Source organism: Lepidochelys olivacea (genome assembly GCF_965140295.1).
Source record: "Lepidochelys olivacea isolate rLepOli2 genome assembly, chromosome: 1".
In the NCBI taxonomy this organism is placed as follows: Eukaryota; Metazoa; Chordata; order Testudines; family Cheloniidae; genus Lepidochelys; species Lepidochelys olivacea.
In genome coordinates, this window is record NC_140411.1 from 233,755,027 (window position 1) to 233,778,402 (window position 23,376).

Consider the following 23,376-nt stretch of genomic DNA (forward strand, 5'->3'; position numbering starts at 1 on the left):
TATTTTGTTCTGTTTGCTATCTCTTATAATCACTTAAAATCTGTCTTTTGTAGTTAATAAACTTATTTCTTGTTTATAACATTACCCAGTTTGTGCAATTCCTATCTTGGGGGTCGGGGTGGAGGCAATGTGAAGAAGCTGTGCATCTCTCTCTTCACATTGAGGGAGAGGGCAAATTTTATATGAGCTTGTGCTGTGCAGATTTTTCTATAGAGTGCAAGACAATATACCTTTGGGTCTGCACTCCAAGAGAGGGGGGCACTTGAGTGCTGGGGCAAGTCCCTTAAGCTGAGTCTTCCTAGAGCTGATCTTAGTGTCTGTATCTTTCTGCAGCTGGGTGTGGTCCTGCCTGGGTGTGTGCTAGAGGAGGCTTAAGAACCTGGCTCAGCAAGACAGGGCAAAGGGGGCCCAGCCTGGTGGAACAGGCAAGCTCAGTGGTATCCCAGTACCTTAGGTGACATCTTAAAGGGGGGCAACCTGTCACAGTATGTACCAGAGTTTATTTATTTTGTTCTTTTAAACATTTAACCTATTCTAAAAAAAAGCAAACAGCTGAAATTACTAAAGTGCTATCTGTTGCCCTAATGCTAATCTGTATCATCTTTAGTGAGAGGGCTAAAGTGGAAAACAATAAGAAAGATAAAACCTTTACTCTTAAGCCTGTAGTAAATCACTCAGATTCTCCTTGTGACTTTTTGGTTTCCCCTCTGAAACACCTGGCATTGGCCACTGTCGTAAGACAGGATACTGGGCTAGATGGATCTTTGGTCTGACCCAGTATGGCTGTTATGTTATGTTCTATTTCTGAGTCAATTTAGTGCTGGTCCCAGACTGACACTCTTGGAAACTAGAGATGGACCTGAACTGGAACACCAGATTTGGAATCCTCCCCCAAAATTTGGGGAAATTCAGATTCAGATTCAAACTTTAGACCTGAGCCTATTTCAACAGCTAACTGATGTCATCTGATACAGCTGAGTACATGCCAATGCAAGCTTCCTCCAAGCCTGACTCATTAATATGCCTGTAATTCCACCTGGAGAGAGAACCTGGAAGGATGAGAGAGTAGTTCAGACTCCAGTCCTTTGCCTCTCTCCACTGTCTCTACCAGCAAGGATGCCAATTGTGTTGGCAAGTTTTTTATGCAAGCACTTTTCCTCTAAGAACTAAGGTGAGTCCACCAATTTTTATTTTGCCTAGGAATCAAACAGCCATCACATGGGTGATGACTTTCAGAAACCGTCAACATACACTGAATTGGGATTAGTAACAGAGAAGTGAAAGGCCATGTATCCCATTGCTAAACCCTAAGTCCACTTATTCCTCACAAAAGGCTAAATTGTGATACCCCGACTCTTCAGAAAAATCCCATTGATTTCATTGGGATGATGTGTGGTACTCACTGTGAGTATGGGTATCAGAATCCTGTCCAAATCTTTTTACACTGAACTACGTAACAGGGCCTCTTTCACCAACCTCCTAATATATTCTGCTACTGCTTCTGGTCATTGTTTATTTGTTCTTTTTCCTGTCTCTGCATTCTGGATCCAAATGTAGATATAGGTCCCTGTAGGAAAGCTAAATATAAGGGCAACATTTTTATTATGAAGTCTGCATATTTCATATTTAAAAAAAAATCTTACCAAGAAGACAATGTTGGTGTTTTGATAGAGTGCTCGAGCTACACAGATTCTCTGCCGTTGGCCGCCACTTAAGTTAATCCCCTAGTGAATATAACAGGTCATAAAAATGGGTCTTTTGAATAAACAAAATGATTTGTGTATGACAAGACATTGAAAAATGCCAGGTTTTTTTTTAAACCACCCAAAGAAGTTTCCTTAGAATTTTTCTAAGTGTTGGATATAAGGTTAGTCCTGTTGGTAAACAAATACAGTCAGAGAAAGAAACTGTTATTATTAGTGCAATTTCATATAAACTAATCACCAATAACTTAGATGTTATAAAGTTCTTCTCCTAGAAGGGTAGGACTGTCTTTGGCTGTGTGTTTCAAATGATACTGGCATCAAATTATGCCAGGAAAATATGGAAGACTGTGATCAAAAGAGGCTTCTGAATAGCAGCAGGGGAGAACAGCCCCTCTCCACTCTAACCCCTCTACTCTGGTAGATTTAAAAGAATTAAAAAATAAAAATAATGGTGGAGCTATTTAAAAGGTGTTTTATAGGAAAATTGATTGTTTTAGTTCGTCAGTTTAATAATATTTAAGTTTACAGTATCAATATAAAAGCTTGGAAGTAAAACTCCCACTGGATTAAGGTCAGTGGCACAGATCTTGACTTTTTTTCTGTGCTCTTGACACAGGACTTCATTTTTGTTTACACTAAGGGCCATTTTGCCCATTCTAGCCATGTGAAGGGGCTTAGATTGTGTATAAATTACATTTACACCCACTTTAAAGCCCCTTTATCCTTCCAGAGTGCAATAGAGTGGCCACAGTATAAATGAGAATTAGGGTCAGAGCGTAAAATGAACACAGTGGAGTTATATCAGGAGTGAAACCTTCTCTTTGTTTTTCTTGAGTCTGCACAGCATTAGTCTCCTAAATGACTTCATTTTCCATGATGTATCATAAAAAGAATGCAGGGGCTCCATGGCACTTAAGGAAAAAATAAATGCACAGGGCCAGATTCTGACCTGAGAAGCCAACAGAGTTGCTCAGATTTATACCTAGATACCTAAGTTTTGATTCTAGGCTAAGGTGCCTTAGGGAGTACATGATAATGCTGACTAGCATCAGAGTAGCTGGAATTTTTTGATTGCTAGGTTTCATGAATATCTATGATGGCATATAAGTTAATATGGAATTATAATAAATATTAATAAATACAACTATTACTAATGTTTACCAGGCTTGCAGCTCAATACAATCTAGAAATGGGATACCCATCACACAAATCAGGCTGTCATAAAAACTTCCACCTCTTTATTTACCCTCTCTCCAATTTCTGTTTGATCACCAAATGGTAATAGGTCAATGTCCGGCTGCAGAGAGCATGCATCCGTAACAGCTTTGTATCTGCAGAGAAAAAAAGATTATTCTTATGGAAAAGCAACCAGACTGGATAAAACAAAAACCTCCTTCCAAAACTCAGACTTAATCTATTGGTGAAGTTCAAAAGAGTTTAGCTAACGTTAAAAGGGACTCAAGTGAAGCCTTTACAAAAAGCCACCTTTATTAGTGACTTCAATGAAGCTAGGCTAATTTACACCAGCTGAGATTCTGGCCCCCGAATTTGTGGATGCTTATCTGTATTTTGTGAGATCTGCCCATCATTAATTGCTAGCAAGTGAACTGAGTGGCATATCATAGGAAATGTGTATTAATGAAATTTTAATAACTTAAAGCAAAGTGCGTGTTGCCAGTAAAAATTCCTAGATTATAGCAATTTGTTTTCCTAAAATCAAGTCACTTTTCCCTCTGCATTTGTTGGCTGACTATTTAAATGAACACAGAAAGTAAGTGTTGGATAAGAGTAGTCAGAACCAGGCACAAAAGAGCTCTGTTTTGATTTTCAGTACCCCTATGCTTCCAGTGGGGCACCAGTTACCACTGGCTTGAGGTAGGCACACAGCAGGTAGGCCTGTCTTCAGCACAGTAATATCAAATGGTATGGTGTTTTGTAATGTGGTGCTCTGATATCCACCAGACCAGGACTGGATTAAGGTATGGACGCAATAGAACCATGCCTAGGTCCCCTGCTCCAGAGTCATATGATGACATCAGAACCTCAGCTTGATTTCAAAAATAGAAAACATGTTTCTGGTCTCCACAGTTTCCAAGAAAAGCTTGTAAACATGCCCCACGTGTAACAGATGCCATGATATTTGTCCAAGGCTTGGTCTATGTTACAGATTTATGTCAGAATAACTGTGTTGCTCAGGGGTGTGGAAAGTCCACACCCCTGAGCAACGTAGTTATACTGACCTAACCCCTGGTGTAGCCAAGGCTACGTTGACTGGAGGGCTTCTCCCGCTGACATAGCTACTGCCTCTTGGGGAGGTGGAGTACCTACGCCGACCAGAGAAGCTCTCCCACCAGCGTAGGTAGCATCTTCACAAAGTGCTACAACTGCACCACTGCAGTGCTGTATGTGTAGACGAGCTCTGAGTGTGCAGACAGCCCCCATCAGGAAAAAGGAGCAACAGCCCGTTAGAGCCAAGGAGAAAGCCCCAGACCTGCTGCCAGCACAGAGTAGTCCTGCTGTTCAGAGAGGGGCCACCCTTCCACTTCTTGGTCAGGGGGAAGAGGTCCTGTTGCTTTTCCCACTCCTGCTCCATGTGTACTCACTGCTGGGATGGTGGCTGTGGAGAGCATCCAGGTTGGGTGTGCCTCAAATTTGGCTTAATCTGGTCCCGCATTTGGCCGTAACCTCAGAGCATTAAGCTACTTTCTCTCGGGACCCAGATGAATAAGCAGCTGCTTTTCTGAAGCAGGAATCCTCTATACCTAACAGCCAGACTATGGCTTTCACCCACCGGTCTACACTGAGGGCAGTGCTGAACTGCAGTGCCCTTTGAGGAGCAATGGAGGCACAATCCCACCCTGATCTCCTCAGTACACAGTGGGAGCACGTAAGCTGCAACGTGCCTTTGGCCAGCCAAATTCAGAAAAATTTACGAAGGGAGCACTTCCTGTGTCCTCAGAGCAGGAACTGCCATTCTCCCTGGCCCTTACAAGGAGTGACCTCCCTACTATGCAAGACCCAGGAACCATAATATATAATAATGGACTTAGAATGGGCTCTTAGCTTCTATCTCCCTTTCTGCCCCACCCATCCTATACCTCTTGCTAGCTCAGTACATCAGCAGTTCCCATTGTTACAGTCCACTCCTGGGAGTGAAAGTGTCAGTAATTGCCTCCTATGTCCTCTCCATAAAATCCCTTCAGTGAGTTTAGGGTCTTTTACACCTCTTTATCCACCCCTTTGCTCCCCTCCTCCTCTGTCAGGAAGGGAATCTAGCCCTTAGGTTCCATAACACTAAGAAAATTGATAATTACCTCTGTTTGTTAAAAGGACTTCCAAAGATAATGTTTTCCTCCACCGTAGCATTCAACAGCCATGGCTTCTGTGCTGCATAAGCCACAGAATATCTGTTTCTACTGGAAAAATTAAAACCACACCAATAAAATAGATTATCTCGAAGTGTCTTATGAACAGAGTTAACAATATGCATTAAAAAAAACCAGAGGTGAAGGTAAGGTACTATAAAAGAAACTGTAACAAAAGAGAAGACAAAAGCTTTAAAGGAAGAGGTTACATCAGAGAAGCATCCACCCTCTATCCTGAAGTAAAGGTCTGTGTTCTAGGTTGTACTATTTAGACACTGCTTTAAATGGCTTGTTACTGGGCCAGAGATGGTATATGGAATGTAAGTCCAATAGCAAACTGCAAATGTCAAAACCACCATTCCGTCCATTGTTAAATATGAGTGTAAATTAAAAGACTAGAAAATGTACCAGAGTGGGATAGTGTTTTCTAACATCAAAACCAGCTACTTGGAAAGTAGTGTAAAAAATGGATGTTACCAGCCCATTTGTCTCATTGCTTTTTAGTATGTTTGTTATTTTAAACTACCGTTTGCTTGCAATACAATTTTTCAGCAGATGCTATTTTTCTTACATGTAGGTCCATGTTAACATTGCAATGGATTGCAATGATACACTAAAGTAGAACAACTCTGTACGAATTCAGAAGAAATCACTATGGTCTGTTAAGTAAATATAATGCATACTTTGAAATGTGCCTCAATACATAGTGATATATATAGTGTGTGACTACTTTGCCCTTTACTCTAACTGTTTTGTTTATGTATTCTGGTGGATAAGATTCTGTGATATCAGCCATCTTTCTGAGACTTCTGCAACACTTAGGCAAGCAGATGTGAATTGAGTGATGAAGCGTCCATCTTAACGATCATTGTCTTCGTGTATGTTGCTTCAGATTACAACCTTACTATTAATTTAACATAGTAGGTGTCTGTGATTTGCTGTAGAGAGAGAGAGGGTGCTATGCTATTGGTTAGAAATATTGGTTAGAAGCATTCAGCATCATCCCATAACTTGTAGAAGACCCAGAAATCTGCTCAACTATGTTAATATTTCTCTTTAGGTTATCAGGTATCGGGTAACACAGTGGTTCCCAACCACAAGTATGGGGGCAACTACTGGTATAGTACTTCTGCCATTTGTGACAGGTATTTTTGGCGACATCTCCAAAGTGACTTGAATAGGAACAACACTGGCCCCTTAATGATGAGCTTCCACATAGCATTGCCGTTCACCCCACATTCACTGTGTGCGCAACTGTGAGACTAGGATTTGGAGCGGCACAGGATTCACTGCTGGTTACAGAACATACAAGCAAATGGGAGGCTGCAGGCTTCAGCGTTACAACTTGACATCTGTGGGCCCCATCCTGCCGGATGCCGAGTGCCCTAAACTCCCAGTGATGTCAACGAAAGTTGAGAGCACTTAACACTTTGCAGGAAAGGCTTAGCGCCTCTCGTGGGCTGGCCTTTAAACAGGTGTTCTGGCATAACTGCCTAAAAAAGATTGGGAACCACTGCATTTAACAAAACTGCTAGTTAATCTTTTAGAAAGTTATCACCAATGTGGTGAGGAGACAAGGAAATGACTGAAAAATACAAAACTGAAGGTTCAAGGAGATTCCGAGGAAATAAATGATTCTGATCAAATACACTGCAAATGGAAATAATACCTTCTGGTTGCTTCACAAGAAGGGTCAGTTTCATTTATGCTGTAAGTTATGGGAAACGATGTTTAGTATTCAGGAAATAGATACAGTAACTTTTTATGTGCACATTTCACATATGGGAAAAATGGGTTGGGTACACATTTGAAAGGCTGAATTCCAACATTGATTTTTCTTTTAAAGGGTAAATACAATAATGCCTCACTTAAAGTCGTCCCGGTTAACGTTTTGTTGTTATGTTGCTGATCAATTAGGGAACATGCTCATTTAAAGTTGCGCAACGCTCCCATACAATGTTGTTTGGCAGCCGCCTGCTTTGTCCACTGCTTGCAGGAAGAGCAGCCCGTTACAGTTAGCTGGTGGGGGCTTGGAACCAGGGTGGACCGGCTGCCCCCCCTATCAGCTCCCCACTCCCCTAAGTTCCCTGTGCAGCAGTCGCCAAGCAGGCTACCAATTGCCAGCAGTTCAGCTGTCCCTCCCCCCACTGCCATGTGCTGCTCCTGCCCTCTGCCTTGGAGCTGCTCCCGGGAGCCTCCTGCTTGCTGTGCAGGGGAGGGGGGCTAATGTCAGGGTGTCCCCCGCACTCCTTTACCCTATTGGGCCATCTCCAGAGAACGGGGCGGGGGAGGGGAGCACGACGGGACTCAGGATGGAAGGCGCTTGCTGGCAGCAGCTGCTGTCTCAACTTGCTGATCTACTTAAAAAGGTAATGTACTTAGAGTGGGGTCAGCATACTGAAAGGGGCAATGACCGTCTCTCTCTCTCTCTCTCTCTCTCTCACACACACACACACGGTGCGTGTCTTTGTCTCTCTCTGCCATGCAGTCCCCCCCTCCCTCCATTCGTGCTGCCTTGTAGAGTGTGAGGCTGCATTAACAACGTGTTAACCCTTGAGGGCTCAGCCAAGTGCTAGTTCATCATTTAGCAGGAAGGCATTCCCTGGGAAATATCCCACCCTCTTCCACCCTCTAACTTCACCACCTCAACCAAGCTAAGCAACTCCCATTGGCTGCTTCCATGATCAATGATATTAACAGGAACAGGAAGCAGGGAGAGAAGAAACCAGGCAGAGTGCAGTAGAGAAGCCAGGCAGGCTGCATTAAGCAGAAGCAGTTTTTCCCTGAGTACAAGCCTAAACTGATGCAGAGACTTGGGTGTGGACACTAAATTTGGGAGCCTGAGTCTGGGGCCCGATGAAATTATTGTGGTAGTGATTTCTGGAATGAGGACCTGTTTGCTGTAATGATTCCTGGGCTGAAGGCTTATTAAAAGGGATATAACCTCTAGTTAATGTGTGTTGACTTCTCCTGGCCCTAAGCTGCTAAACTGACAGCTATTGCTGCTCCACTTGGGGAAATTAAGTTGTGGCACACGTAAGGGGTGTTCTGGGATTGCCTGCACATTTACAGGATCAACAACCAGAGGGTGTTCTGAGGTCACAGATGAAGAACCACTGTTCCCTTTTTGGAAGGGTGGAAGAGCCACAGTTGCTATTTTGGGACCTTGTCTAACCAGAGCTGTCTCTGTATTCAGAAACAGATTCCTATCTTCACTATCATGGAAAAATATTTCCAAGGTACGAGAGAGAGGGAAATAGAGGCTTTTGAGACTAAAAAGAGGGAAGAAGTTAGTCCCACGGAAAAAAGAGAGATTAGAACCTCTCATTTAAAAAAACCCCTCAGATCATCTTCCTTAACAAATAGCGGCGAGTCACAGTAGTGGGAGAAGGACTGAGGAAACACATCCAGCATATACGTCTAGAACTGCCAACAGAAGAATAATTTTTAAAACTTTGGGACCAATGCTATGGTGCTTACTACTAGAGCGAACAGATTGTAATAACTAAATTTCCCATTAGAATCAATGAGATAAGTTGTATGAGTAATGGGACTTTTAAGCCCCCTGTTCAGCAACCCATCCCTCTTCAACTAGGTGCGTAAACACATGCTTAATTTCTACTGACTTCAGTTGGACAAAAACACATGTTTAAAGTTAAGCATATACTTATGTGCTATGCTGAATCAGGGATTCAATAACGAAGGATTTGATCCTTTACTTTTATACTCATAGAAAGTTTACTTCTCAAACTACCTACTTTAAGTTCGACAACGAAACAAGTACAGTGCGTGGCAGTATTCCAAAGCTCAAGTTCTGAAGTGCATGATATTTCCATGAAAAGGGCTTTATTTGGATGCAGGTATTTGTAATCCTTATCTAATTTTGTTCATTTAATGTTTTTTACTCTGTATTTGAAAAAATATCCACATTTCCCCAGACCGGATCACTGCTAGTTACACCAGAGTTAAGTCTGAAATTATGAAAAGCACTGAATTGATTAGGTTGATCAGTCATTTTCCATATGATTACTTTGATTTTGTATGCTAATCTGTTAGCCAAATTTATTTAAAATCAAGGTTTCAAGGGAAAGTTAAAAATAGTCTTAGCTGCAGATTGGACTACTGTCAATAAAAAGGAGTACTAGTGGCACCTTAGAGACTAACCAATTCATTTGAGCATAAGCTTTTGTGAGCTACAGCTCACTTCATCGGATGCATAGTGAGCTGTAGCTCATGAAAGCTTATGCTCAAATAAATTGGTTAGTCTCTAAGGTGCACAAGTACTCCTTTTCTTTTTGCGAATACAGACTAACACGGCTGTTACTCTGAAACCTGACTATTGTCAATGTATCCTAGACTGGACCTTTTTAAACACTAACATATCTCTAACTCTGCCTCTTGTTCTCCTGCAAAACAAATACAGAGGGATGCAAATTAAGGCTACAGCTCTATGATTACAGTGGAAGTATAGAGTTCTCACTTAATCTGCAGGCTCAACAGGGCAATGAAGATTCAGGGCCCCAACCATATGGATGCCCTCCAGCTGCATGAGAAACTTCCACTGAGGACTACCTTCCAGCCTCTCCATATAACCAGGGCAGAACCAGTAGCCATGTTGACACTGGCTATCTACCTATTTATCCCTAAAGGAGGTCTTTATAATACCCATCACGGTGTTATCTAACCTTGTGTGGTAGCCATTAGTAAGGTTTTGCTCCAACTTTTGTTTTGTCCCTGTTTTACAGCTGGTTTCTGGGCCCTCACATATTCTTTGCACAGCAGAGGCTTACATACCCTCTACTCTCTGTAGAGCCTATACAGAGGGCAAGGAGCATTCTGCTTAGCTGCTCTCCCCCTCTGCTTGGCTCCCCCATGGCATTTTCTGAGGATTTGGTTCTCTCCACACCACACATCTGTGTGTGGTATGCAAACAGATATGCCTCTGTAAAGTCTGGATGGGAACTTTCCAACTCAGCCCTACATAAAGGGCTGAACTCTAACAATGATTCTGGATAGCCCCCATGCCCTATTATAGTGGAAGCCTGCCCAGACAGTTACTTATCAGAACAGTTGGAAGCCAGCCTCACACCTCAGGCTTTTGATTGCTGCAAACCCCAGCACATGCAGTGGAAAAGAGCAGCCGTCCCTGGGGCTTACAACCCCAGAACGATGTGGAAGCTGAGCCCCAGAGAAAACCTGGCCCATAACTAGGGCCCTTACCAAATGCACGGCCATGAAAAACAAGTCACGGACCGTGAAATCTTGTCTCCCCCGCATGAACTCTGGTCTTTTGTGTGCTTTTACCCTATACTACACAGATTTCACAGGGGAGACCAGCCTTTCTCAAATGGGGGGTCCTGACCCAAAAGGGAGTTGCAGGGGGTCACAAGGTTATTTTAGGGGGGCTTCATGGTATTGCCACCCTCACTTCTGCGCTGGGTGGCCGGAGAGTGACGACTGCTGGCCGGGCACCCAGCTTTGAAGGCAGTGCCCCCTCAGCGACAACGCAGAAGTAAGGGTGGCAACACCAGACCGGGCCACCCTTACTGCTGCGCTGCTGCTGGCGGCGGCTCCTCCCTCAGAGCTGGGCTCCCGGCTGGCAGCCGCCGCTCTCCAGCAGCCCAGCTCTGAAGGCAGCGGTGCCACCAGCAGCAGCACAGAAGTAAGGGTAGCAGTACCGCTAATCCCTCCCCCCACACAATAACCTTGAGATCCGCCCCCCCCACCCCACACAACTCCGTTTGGGGTCAGGACCCCTACAATTACAACACCGTGAAATTTCAGATTTAAATAGCCGAAATCATGAAATTTACAATTTTTAAAATCCTATGACTGCGAAATTGACCAAAACGGACCATGAATTTGGTAGCTCCCTTCCCATAAAACCTATCCTGGGCAAGTTCTCTAAAAGGAAGGTGCACGGAAACTCTTTCTCTTTCTTTCCCTAACATACATGCCTAGTTTCATCCCCAGAGGAAGTAGTTACAGCTCTCACTGCTCTCCGAGTTGCACTAGTTTATCCAAGGGCTGATTTTGGCCACAATGGTCCAAAATCTACTTTGACTTGCACCAATATAAATCCAGATGAATTACTTCAGATTTACATCAGTGCAATTGAGAGCAGAATTCAGCCTAGTGGTACTATACCTACATTACTATTGCAGAGGTTTCTAGGGAATTTACCCAGTCTGTATCTCATCCCTTTGCATATTCCTGGATCAGCAGATATAGTAACTCATGTATGCAGAATTACAGAGGAAGGAAATTAAGAAAGTAATTAGAACTTTTATTATGATTTTGTAAAATACATCAACAGGATTCATTTAGTCAATACTTGAGGTATCAAAGATGAAATAACTTCCTTAAGATTGCCCAACCTAGATTAAAGTTAGCTCATCTCGAGATGCAGTATTGTAGAACTTGCTTGTTATCAGTAAGAACTGCGACTCATTTGGTATGATTTAACTTTGCTGTCTAGATTTACATAGCGTATCGGAATGTTTATAAGATGACGCTTTTGAGGATGGTTACTGGAATGATGTAAATATGAATTGCTGCCTCCTTTTACCTACCCCTTACAAAGGAAATGACTAATCTGAAAGGAATATCCTCCTTAAATGTTTTAAATAAATAAATGGCGACCATGCATCCGATGAAGTGAGCTGTAGCTCACGAAAGCTTATGCTCAAATAAATTGGTTTGTCTCTAAGGTGCCACAAGTACTCCTGTTCTTTTTGTGTTATTACTGTAGGTCATGTATTCTAATTGACACCCAACTCTCTACTCCTATTTCTTTAACAAAAGTTATTCTTCCATGGGTTCTAACTATACCAATTATTCCAGTGAGATCACGTGTGTTAGCACAGCAGACAGTGACACACAACTAAGGAACCAAACCAATGCCACACATCAGAGCCAGTGCTGGGCATAAGCAGACTAAGAAATTGCTTAGGGCTCCGAGCAGCTCAAGGGGGCCCCTATTCACTTTTTATTATGTGTTGGGGGTGGGGGAATATTCCTGCTTAGGGCCCCCAGTGGGCTGGTGCAGCTTCTGCCACACATGGACAGGAAGAGGAGAACTGAACTTGAACTTGAGGAGAACTTGAAAAAGCTGCTTTTTGGGAAAATGATCAAACAGATAAATATTCAAAGAACGGGCCATGCCATTTTGATCACTGTGGGTGAAAGTCATCCCTCCTTCCACAGACAAAACCCAAGGACGTGAGCTTTGGGTGGGATAGTTGGGGGAACAGAATTCACCTCCAAAATAACAGGCCATGAAGTGGGTTGAAACACATCCCCTCCACATCCACCTTCCCAAACTATGAGCTGCAAGAGTTACAGCTGCCCTACAGAGCTCTCTATACAGGGATTCTCAGACACTAGCTCTGTCTGACTGTGGATCCAGTGTAGGGCCCCCCAGCCTCTCCCATCTGCCCCAGCAGCTTTCTCCTCAGTTGCCTCTTCTCAGCTGGTACAGAGCCCCCCCCCAACTTAATCACACACACGGGATGTTGGTATCCCATTGTGCTTCCATAGATGTCAGTTCCAAAAAATCCAACCAGGAATATCATCCTCCGCTTACTCTGTGCTGGTGCCCACCACAGGCCCCTGAACAGATCAGATTCTATGAGACTTTGGCATGCCCTCCTCTACATGCTACCTGTAGTACGGGAACGTGAAAACTGTAAATATCAGCCCACTTAGGTTTAGACATTAATCCAAAACTAGAATATGGCTTTGTCCTTTATCTTTGTGAAATACCCCATCCCTTCCATTTATCCTCATTTTCTTTGCTGGAGATGGAGGAATTTTTTCACAACTATTTCATAGGTCTGAGTAGCACCGTGTGAAACGTTATTGGTCAGCAAAGCCATCTGATGAAACACACTTCCAAAGCATGATGCCATTTCAAAGTGTTAAACAATGAATGCAGTTCACAGCTTTTTTCTCCGTTCGAAGATAAGATCAGTAGTCAGTATATAAATGCATATCCCGTACTATGAGAAGATATTTGATTAAAGCATTAGTTAAAAATAAAGATGGGCCAGAGACACGAACTTTATGTCCAGTGCTCTCTGCAAACTTTTCCAACATCTGAGTATGATTGGATCCAGGGTTTAGAATCAGCCTGTTTTAAAATGAAAAGGCCATCCACAAATTTTGGATCCAAATCAGGATCTGAACTTTCTTAAATTTGTGTCTATACAGATATGTTTCAAGCCATAACTGGTACTCACCTTAAGGTCTATTCCAACTTTTTGGTGTGGTAAATAATTCAAATACACCCACAAAATTGGAACTATGCATCAACAACCACCACAGCCACAGGATGGAGAAACAAATGCTAAGGACACTTGTATAATAAGTGGAGCCAGTCAAAAAAAATTCACTGAAATTTTGAATTTTCAAAAAATGCATCAGCCTCTAGTAATGCAAAGCCACAAAAATGTAAAGAAGTTTTGAGAAGTGTCTGAAGCAATGCTATTGCCAATGGTGTTACTGTTTGCTAAGGCAAATTATGGACCAATGTACTGGCGTTACGGCAAGTCTGAGATGGAACGGACAGGGAAAGAACGCTCAAAGGATGAAGATCACACACCAGCGGAGAAATCCTGACTCCGCTGAAGTCAATGGTGAAACTCCCATTGGCTTCGGTGGAGCTAGGATTTCACCCCAGATGAATTACACTGTACTGCATAGCACATGTTTTACACATAGAGCCATGGGCGGTGGGTGAACCCCTCATTCAGTGTGGCTAGCCCTCTTCCCACCCCACCCAAGACCCCGCCTCTAACCCACTCCTCCTCACCCAGAGCCAGAATATCCCCGAGACTCCGACTGTGGCCTGAGCCACCCCTGAGCTGCTGGCCAGCCCTAGCCCCAAGCTCCGGGCCACCAGCCCAAGCTGAGCCCCTACTGGATTCCGTGGAGAGGTGGAGCAAGGGCGAGGACTTGGGATGGAGTGTGGGCTGGGCCATGGCCTGAGGTTGGGAAGGTTTAACCTCCCCTGGCTTATTATACCCGCCACCCATGCATAGGGTGATCGATCCTTTCCATTTAGGTCATAAAATAAGGTTAGTGTATTTGAGACTAACTACTCAACTGGTTTTAACTATATTCAGATTCCTTTTCCAACCCTTCCTTCAAGCACCAGGCTGTAAATCTGCCACTGGGGCAGGGTGAATTTTTTCAGACTAAGAGCTTATTTGATGAACAATACAGTTTTGATCAGCTCAAGACTATTCATGAATCTGACATGAATAGTTTCAGCCATTCACAAAACGGTTGGAGGAGGAAGAGGAGTGGTGGTAGAGGTGGTAATGATGGTGCTGGTTGCTGTCTCACCTTCCCTTCTTCTCCTAGCACCCCCAATAACATTTAGCCCAGTGGTGAGGGCACTCAGCTGGGATTTCGGACATCTAGGTTTAAATTCACACTCTGGAACAGACCCAAAACAGACTTTCTTGATTCACCAAAAATGCTGAAATATTTCAGATTTGGTTCAACCCAAAGCATTTTTTAAAAAAAATTCAGAACTGCCATAGAACTGCAAAAATCAATTATTTGCCCAGCTTAAGCTCTCACTTTCTGTCGCAAATGAAACATCACTAGCTGCATCACAATAGATCTGGTGTGAATCTACTGGTAAAGGTTTGCAGGGAGGATTTTGGATGATGATTTAACATGCTCTACATTTCTTATTATGAGGTGTCGGTGCTTAAAATTAAAACAGCAATTAGAAGCTATTGGAAACTTACTTGTTCCAGTGAACTTTTCCTTCCAGGGTCTGCATCTCACCGAGTATAGCCAGAAGAAGTGAAGATTTCCCACACCCAACTTGACCCACAATCATTGTCATCTGACCTATAATAATCATAAACCGAATAAAGAAAGGAAAACCAAAGGATAGAACACTAATCCAGTTAAAATTAAAAATAGCTCGCTGCAGTTGTTGCTACCCTTTATATTCTGTGAATGACAATTTTGCGCGTGTCCACCTGTGAGCTACTTTTGAAAGGAAAGGTTCAGGCACACAGTATCTCCATGATGTAAGTGTACTGTATAAACCTGCCGGAATATATATAGATTAAAAAAACAACAACACAGTGATTTATTGAGAGACCCATCTTGGGAACCAAAGTTTTATAGCAATAATTATTAAAATTAATAACAATACCCCAAGTTCCCTTTGTGGGTTTGCACTGCCAAATCGCGCGCGTGTGTGTGTGTGTGTATGTGTGTGTGTAGCGGGTGTATTTTAACACTTCTGGCCCTTTTTAATAAGTGGTCAGCCTGTTTAAAATTCCTCTCAGTACTGGCCTTAGTTATGCTGTTGTCGGTTTCATTGATGGCCAGGTAGATCTATTATTTTGAAACTGGCAATTCTTTTCATTATTAGCCATATGTTTAAAACAAACACAGGGAAGTGCTTCTTCACATAATGAGCAGTCAACCTGAGGAATTCGTTGCCTGGGGATATTGCGAGGACCAAAACTATAACTGAGTTCAAAACAGGAATTAGGAAAGTTCATGGAGGGTAAGTCCATCAATGTCTATTAGCCAAGATTGTCAGGGATGCAACCCCATGCTCTGGGTGACCCAACGCCTCTGCCTTTCAGATGCTGGGACTGGACAACAGGGGATGGATCACTTGATGATTGCCATGGTCTATTCATTCCCTTTGAAGCATCTGGCATTGGCCACTGTTAGAAGACAGGATACTGGGCTAAATGGATCATTGGTCTGACCCAGTGTGGACATTTTTATTTCTAGCCATTATTTTTTAGTTCTTTGGAGCTATGATATAATTCCTTGAACTAGATTTCTTAACCTTTTACATCCTTCTCTTTACATTTCTTGACACCAATCTGATCACATTTTTGGGGGGTAAAGTAGTGGGGGCACACAACCTAACTCGTTCCAAGATGGATCTTGATAAATTTATGCCTGTGACAGCAGGAGACTGGACTCGATGACCCACGAGGTCCCTTCCAGTCCTATGTTTCTTTGTGCTTTGGACTATATATGCAAGGAATTGTCATTACAGCAAATACACAGTCTCACATGTTTAGCATTTAAAGGGCACATTAATCCTACCTGTTGGGATTCTGATGTTTATATTGGATAATGTGGCTAAGCCACTTCCCCATGAAAAATATCCATTGGTAACCTACAAAATAATTTCATATATTAGAAGTGCAAACACCTCAATAAATAATTTACAATTGTCTGTTCTGCATTAAAAAGAAAAGATTGCTTTAAAAAATAAATACACTTTCAAGTACGGTCACATGAAAAGAAAAAGTCAAGTCAAATTAGGGGAGATGGCAAAACAAAGCAAAGATTGTGAAGGAAAAACAACTCGTACATATATTGTATGAACATCCCTTTATTAAAGGGGTAGTCTTAAGGCAAAACTCATGGGCCCAATCATCTCTTGCAGAGAAAAACCCATACAGCATTAATTTAAGGGAAGAGATTCACCTCCATAAATGGTGATTACAGGTGCTACGTAAGATATGATAGTTTACCAGGACAGGGATAGTCTGGGTATGTATGATGTCATGGTCTATCAAGGATGGAGCACACAGAGTCTAAACAGGATACTCACAAGGTCTACAGTGGACAAAAAAAAGTGCTCCCAGATAGACACTAGGGGCCATATTTTACGAGGGCTATGGGCTATTCTCCCTCACACAAGAAGGGCATCCATAGACAGAACTTGAACCAAAGGGCATGTTTGAAACCTGTGCATCTATTTAGTATGAATCTAGTCAGAACCTGTGGGAACAGCTAGTGCATGTGCAGACAAAAGCTTTACCCACATCAGCAATGAATGTGGAAAATGACCTTATGGTACAAAAACTTTGAGTTTGGGAGTGGGCTAGCAGGGGGAACCGGAAGAAGAACCTATAGTATACTTGATCATGTAGTTCTTGTTCTTTCAGAATCACAATATCACTTGCTACTGAGAAAAAACAGAGGCATTAAAGGAAACTGATGATTTCCAGCAAATAGTCTGGTATAAGTGTATTTTGAGCACACTTTTATCCAAGTATTTTACACCTGATCTTGCAGTGAAAGATTTGCTTTTGGAAGGACTGCAGGATTTGGGCACTTTGGTACCAGTTTACTCCAGAGCATGAGGCTCCCCTCCATGTGAAGAATGAATCCATGAATTCAAACTACCTTGATTGCAATATCATCTATCTCTAAGGGACGTGGCTGTCTCCTCAGCGGCTGCTCATAGCTGTCCAGCTGATGCCTCAAGGGCTGTTTCCTGTTTATGGCTTTGGTATGCTACATGATAAAGCACAGAAAGAAGAGAAGTTGAAATTCTCATACGACAACAACGTTCAGTTTCCTTTGAAACAAAATAGCCTGTTCCCCTCCCTTCTACCAATCTAGGTCAAGAGAAGAACATGTGAATAGTAACAGGGCATTTCAACATGTGTTGTAACAAAGGCACAACACCGTGAGGAGCTAAGTGCCTCTCACAAGGGGCTGAACGCCCTCAACTGCCTCTGAAGTCACTGGAGTCTCTTCAAATCCCCCCATCTTTTATACTATCTAATTTAAACTTCTTGTCAGCATCTGCAGTGCTCTACATAATTCTGCCCCATCCCTCCTTATCCTCCTTTGTTACGTTCAGCGTGGCTCCCTGTGCCCTTCAAATCTATCCAGTCATCCTCCCATTTGCCAGCTTAGCTTCTCAGACAGTCGCCTCTGTAACTTCTTCCACATGGCCACTTAGGCATGATACAACCTTCCTGAGCTTGTCCGCAAAGCTCCTACCCTGTTTCAGTCCCTCTTAAAGACTCACTTTTGCTGGGCTGCTTACAGAGAATCAATCTGACTTCTACATACATTGCTTATTCTTTCCTCTCCCTCCCTCCATAATTTTTGTCTGTCTTTAGATTGTGAGCTCCTCGAAGCAGTGACTGACCCTACTTGAATGTCTGGAAAGAATCTGGCACATCATGGGTGGTAAAGAAAGAAAGAATTCAATCCTCGTAACAATATGAAGGCTACATGGGATATTTAGAACAATAAACTAAAACTGAGAGGGCCAAGTCTGAATGCTACATCTATCAAGTCATTTCTTAAAAGTTTTTCTTTTTTATTAATGCTTAAGTAAGAGCAGGGGCCTGCCCCGCTGTAAAAACACATAATGTGAGCCCCTCTCTTGAGGAGCTCACACCCTAAACAGGCAAGATAGGCAAAGGATAGAAAGAAACTGGAAGCACAGAGAGAGAAAATGACGTCCCCAAATTATACAATGAGTGGCAAAGCCAGGTTCAAAACCCAGGTCTCCTGAGTCCCAGGTCAGCATCCGCTCCACTTGGCCATGCTGTCTCCCCATTTTTGTGCTGCCATGTCAGAAAAGAGAACTTACAAGTCCTGTATGCTTCTTACAGGATTCATAGGTCACAGAGCTTTCTGCACTTCTCCAGCTGTCATCTCCAATCTCATCACTTATGAAAAATTCATTCAGCTTCTGTACGCTTAAAAAAAAAAGACAATGAGTGAATGCCAGATCACCTGATCAGAATACTCAAACTTCATGATTGGATGGACTACCTCCACTCCCTTTTGGATTGCATAGCATCCTTTTGGCAACTACAGTAATTATTTGCATGGAAAAAAGAACAGTATGAAAGTAGTTAATGCATGTTCAGACTTTATTTTATTGCAATAAGAGCAACTGGAAATGAGGAGAAAAGCTGACACCATGTGACTAACCAGCTCTCTGCAAATCACCAGCAATAGATCTGTGGCTTGCAGAACACTGGTATAAGGGACTATGAGGGACTATGCTATTCTTGATATGTTATTCTTTTAAAAAAAATAATCTGCATAGATACTCATTAGCCTTTTGGGGCTGCCTCAGTCCTCATTTCACCCCAGGGGCATGTAGCAAAGGGGAAAGCCCAACCAACTGGTGAGAGAAGCATGGCTACACAAAGCCCTTTACAGTATATCCAAATCCAGAGTTTATCACCACACAGTGCGACAGGGTCCTCAGGCAGCAGCAGGAAGCTGAGCCAGCTCCATAAGGAATGGACACACTAATCAATGTAACTCTTAGTGTGTGAATGCACTAAAGGAACATGCAATGACATTGACCTACTGCCTTAGAAGGCCTGGGTCAAACATTTATTTCAGCCACAGTCAAAAACTCTTCTGCCACCAGAGCTATGCTAATTCTTAAAGGGAAATAACAGGTCTGGCCAAAGTATAAGCACTTATTCATACCAGGGACAAGCACTTAATCATATCAATTTATATGATTGATGATGGGGGCCATGGAGTGGCCAAGCACACATTCCTTGTGCCTCTGCACTTGGGAGTTTCTAGGTTCATGGGAGAAAGATGATAGGAAATAAATTTTCCAATGGGTGAGGTTTGTTTTGGCAAACAGGGTCTTTCAATAACGTCCTTTGGGGTGGCTAAGGATAGTAAGTGAAACACACACACCATGGGGATATTAGGACAGCACTAAACATAGCACAGAGGGAGGAGGAGTGATGGGGAGGCTAGAGTGATGAAGAAAGGGGCATGAGATTTTCCATGAGTCCAAAATCATTTTAAACCCAGGAAAAATCTCTGATGTATCCCTGCTCCCCGTTCAACAAAAGCAAAACACGGATCATTTAATTTGCTAGTGAACTGAGTGCTGGTGAATGGTGAGGGCGGGCTCAGAAGACTAGTGTCCTGGGGCTTGTTATTTGCTGTTATTGTTACCCACCCAACAGAGGCAGCAGCAACCATACAACCCCTTGCCAGCGTGCCTCAACCTGGACTCGGAGGGGCTATGTACGAGGGTGGGACGTTTAGCTCCGTTTTCAGATCCTGTCGGTGCACGGCATCTCTGTCAGCAAGGGTGTCAATTTGAGCCAGCTGTGGTGGTAGTTTTGTGACACGTACACCTGCGTAACGACACTGAAGCAGCAATTCCTTTCACGTAGGCCACTGCAGAATCAACGGAGGGCAATACATTTCAGCCTCTTCATCAGCAAACTGGAGAGGAATTGCTCAGTCACCCACCACTAGGGGAGCTGTTTTGTCAGGCTATATATTTTGGGAAATGTCATACCTGAATCATGGAAAAGTTTGATAAAATCACATATTTTGTGACTTCTATGATTTTCCATTCGTGCTTCTCCTTGTAGCACAAACGACAGTTTCCTCTTATATCCTGGACAAACCTCATTGAATTAACTTAAACGTATTGAATTAAGTTGAACTATTTTAGGAGTTCTTTGTATTAAAAATGCAAATGTTGATGTATTATTGTGGGATTGTATGTAATGCCTCTGGGGGAAGACATGGCTAATATAATGAGAAGTGTTATGAGCTTCAAAGGACTATTTGAAACAATGGGTTGGACAAGAATGAACTTTTAAAGTTAAGTGCGTTTCCCAGGAAATCTCTTGGAGTTGTTTGCAAATGTACCCCTTGGTTATGCAAGAACTCAGCCTTTTGAATCTTCACCCTGAGGAGGTGACCTTTGTCTGCTGATCACCAGTTAAATGAGGACAAGATCAGAGGGCCAAACTGTATAAAGGAGTAGCCCACAGATTCATGGGAGTGCTTGTTCTGAGCCAATGCTGTCATGAACTTGTAACCACAGAGAAACAGTCTGATGGAGTTTGAAGGGCTGACTCCTACCGGAGCCCTTGTTGGAACTGGGGTGATCTCTGGTCAGCTTATTAGCATTTGCGTAGATTCTTTTTAATATATTTTCTCTGTAATGCTTTCACGTCCAGAATAAATGTTCTTGCTTAGAAAAAGCTGTGTTACCTTGTAACTGTGGGCAATTACACTGCTTATAGCTTCTGAGAAGAAAAGCAAGGCGGGCCTGCTTAGGTAGTCTGACTTATTGGGGAATTCTCCACTCATACCAGTGTCTGATTCTTATACCAGTGCACAGCAGGAGTGACTCCATCGCTGTCCCTGGTGTAACATTAATTACTAGAATGGCTTTCCAGATGAGCAATTGCCCCTCTGTTCATGCCAATGGTCCTTTCCAAAAAGAGACCCAGTGTTATGGATAGAATTCCATTATAAAGCACAGTCACTATTCCACCCCTTGCGATGGGGAGAAATAAGAGTGGGCTGCTCTCCCTGAAGTCAAGGGCCAAACCCGTTCACTTTGTTTACCCCCTAGCTTCTCCCTCTCTTCTCCTTCTAGTGTTGCTAGCCAGCTGGGAGCAATTGTGGCTGGCCAGTGCATGATGGGTGAGGATAGGAAGGAAGACATGAGCTACAATCCAAGTCAGGACAGTCTGGCCTGTAGTCAGGACTTCAAGATTTGCCTCGATTATAATTTTTCCAGCCACTAACTTTATTGACCATTTCCTTGTTCTCATATGATGCAGTAAGACGGAGTGGCTGGTCTGTTTTCTTTATGCCTTTTCACCATTTTGAATGACCAAGTTGAGTCCCCTTCATCCTGTCTCTTTCTCAGAGAAGTGTAAAAGAGATCTCTTTAATATACGAACATAAAAATGGCCGTACTGGGTTAGATCAATGGTCCATCTAGCCCAGTATCCTGTCTTCTGACAGTGGCCTATACCAGAAGCTTCAGAGGGAATGAACAGAACAGGGCAATTATCCACTGTCATCCAATCCCAGCACCTGGCAGTCAGAGGTTTAGGGACACACAGAGCATGGGGTTGCATCTCTGACCATCTTGGTTAATAGCCACTGATGGAGCCATCTTTCATGAACTTATCTAATTCTTTTTTGAACCCAGTTATACTTTTGGCCTTCACAATATCCCCTCACAATGAGCTCCACGGGTTGACTGTGTACTGTGTGAAGAAGTACTTCCTTTTGTTTCTTTTAAACCTGCTGCATAGTTTTCATCAGGTGACCCCTGGTACTTGTGTTAGGTGAAAGGGTAAATAATACTTCCTTATTCACTTTCTCCACAATATTCATGATTTTATAGACCTCTATCATATCCCCTTTTAGTTGTCTCTTTTCCAAGCTTAAAAGTCCCAGTCTTTTTAATCTCTCCTCATACAGAAGCTGTTCCATATCCTAATCAGTTTTGTTGCCCTTCTCTGAACTTTTTCCATTTCTAATACATCTTTTTTGAGATGGGGCAACCAGAACTGCATGCAGTATTCAAGGTGTGGGCGTACCATGGCTTCATATAGTGGCATTATGATCTTTTCCGTTTTATTAGCTATCCCTTTCCTAATGGTTTCTAACATTTTCTTCGCTTTTTTGATTGCTGCTGCACATTGAGCAGATGTTTTCAGAGAACTATCCACAGCGACTCCAAGATGTCTTTTGTGAGTAGTAACAGATAATTTAGATCCCATCTTTTTTGTATGTATAGTTGGGATTATGTTTTCTAATGTGCATTACTTTGCATTTATCAACACTAAATTTCATCTGCCATTTTGTCACCCAGTCTTGTGAGATTCTTTTTTAGCTCTTTGCAGTCTATTTGGACTTAACTACCTTGAGTAATATTGTATCATCTGCAAATTTTGCCACCTCACTGCTTACCCTCTTTTCCAGATCATTTATGACTATGTTGAACAGTACTAGTCCCAGTACAGCCCCTTGAGGGACCCTGTTATTTACCTCTCTCCATTTCGAAAACTGACCATTTATTCCTACCCTTTGTTTCCTGTCTTTTAACCAGTTATTGAACCATGAAAGGATCTTCCCTCTTACCCCATGATTGCTTACTTTGCTTAAGAGCTTTTGGTAAGGGACCTTGTCAAAGGCTTTCTGAAAGTCTAAGTACACTGGATCCACTGGATCCCCCTTGTCCACATGCTTGTTGACCCCCCTCCCTGCAAAGAATTTAAATAGACTGGTGAGGCATGATTTCCCTCTATAAAACCAAGTTGACTCTTTCCCAACAAATCATGTTCATCTATATGACTGATCATTCTGTTCTTTATTATAGTTTCAACCATACCTTATGATGGCCTTGACTGCAAATCTAACCACGGTGGAGAGCAGGAACAGTGGTGTGACCAGGATGTGAAACAATGACAGTGATGCAAAGGCCTGTGCTGGCTGCAGTGTTGTTTCATTTTGATATTCATAGGTCACAAAGGTCTGTCACATCAAAACAAGGGAAGATTAGTGAAAAGGATGCCATGCTACATAGGCTGGCTCAAAACAGGGGGAAACACACCGATCAAAATATTTTGCCTGAGTAGAGGCTGAGTATGAACTGAATAAGGACCTCGGTGTTTGGTGCATAAACATTTCTTACTGCCCAGCATGAAGGGTAAAGGTATTTCCCTAGTGGATGAGTCATGAAATTC

The 23,376-nt window shown here is 42.8% G+C and overlaps 1 protein-coding gene across 3 annotated transcripts in view; it reads right to left on the reverse strand.

The window, feature by feature from the left end:
- The window catches only part of ABCC9 (ATP binding cassette subfamily C member 9), a 135,545-nt gene that overhangs the window by 48,999 nt on the left and 63,170 nt on the right, over window positions 1–23,376 (reverse strand). For all 3 annotated transcript variants that reach the window (XM_084620759.1, XM_084620761.1, XM_084620760.1), the window contains 9 exons: window positions 23,022–23,164; window positions 18,471–18,579; window positions 17,264–17,374; window positions 16,172–16,244; window positions 14,833–14,938; window positions 6,741–6,779; window positions 5,021–5,122; window positions 2,953–3,037; window positions 1,644–1,724 (listed from right to left, as the gene is read on the reverse strand). In XM_084620759.1, the coding sequence (XP_084476885.1) occupies window positions 1,644–1,724; window positions 2,953–3,037; window positions 5,021–5,122; window positions 6,741–6,779; window positions 14,833–14,938; window positions 16,172–16,244; window positions 17,264–17,374; window positions 18,471–18,579; window positions 23,022–23,164 (849 nt within the window). The remainder of the gene's footprint in view (window positions 1–1,643; window positions 1,725–2,952; window positions 3,038–5,020; window positions 5,123–6,740; window positions 6,780–14,832; window positions 14,939–16,171; window positions 16,245–17,263; window positions 17,375–18,470; window positions 18,580–23,021; window positions 23,165–23,376) is intronic.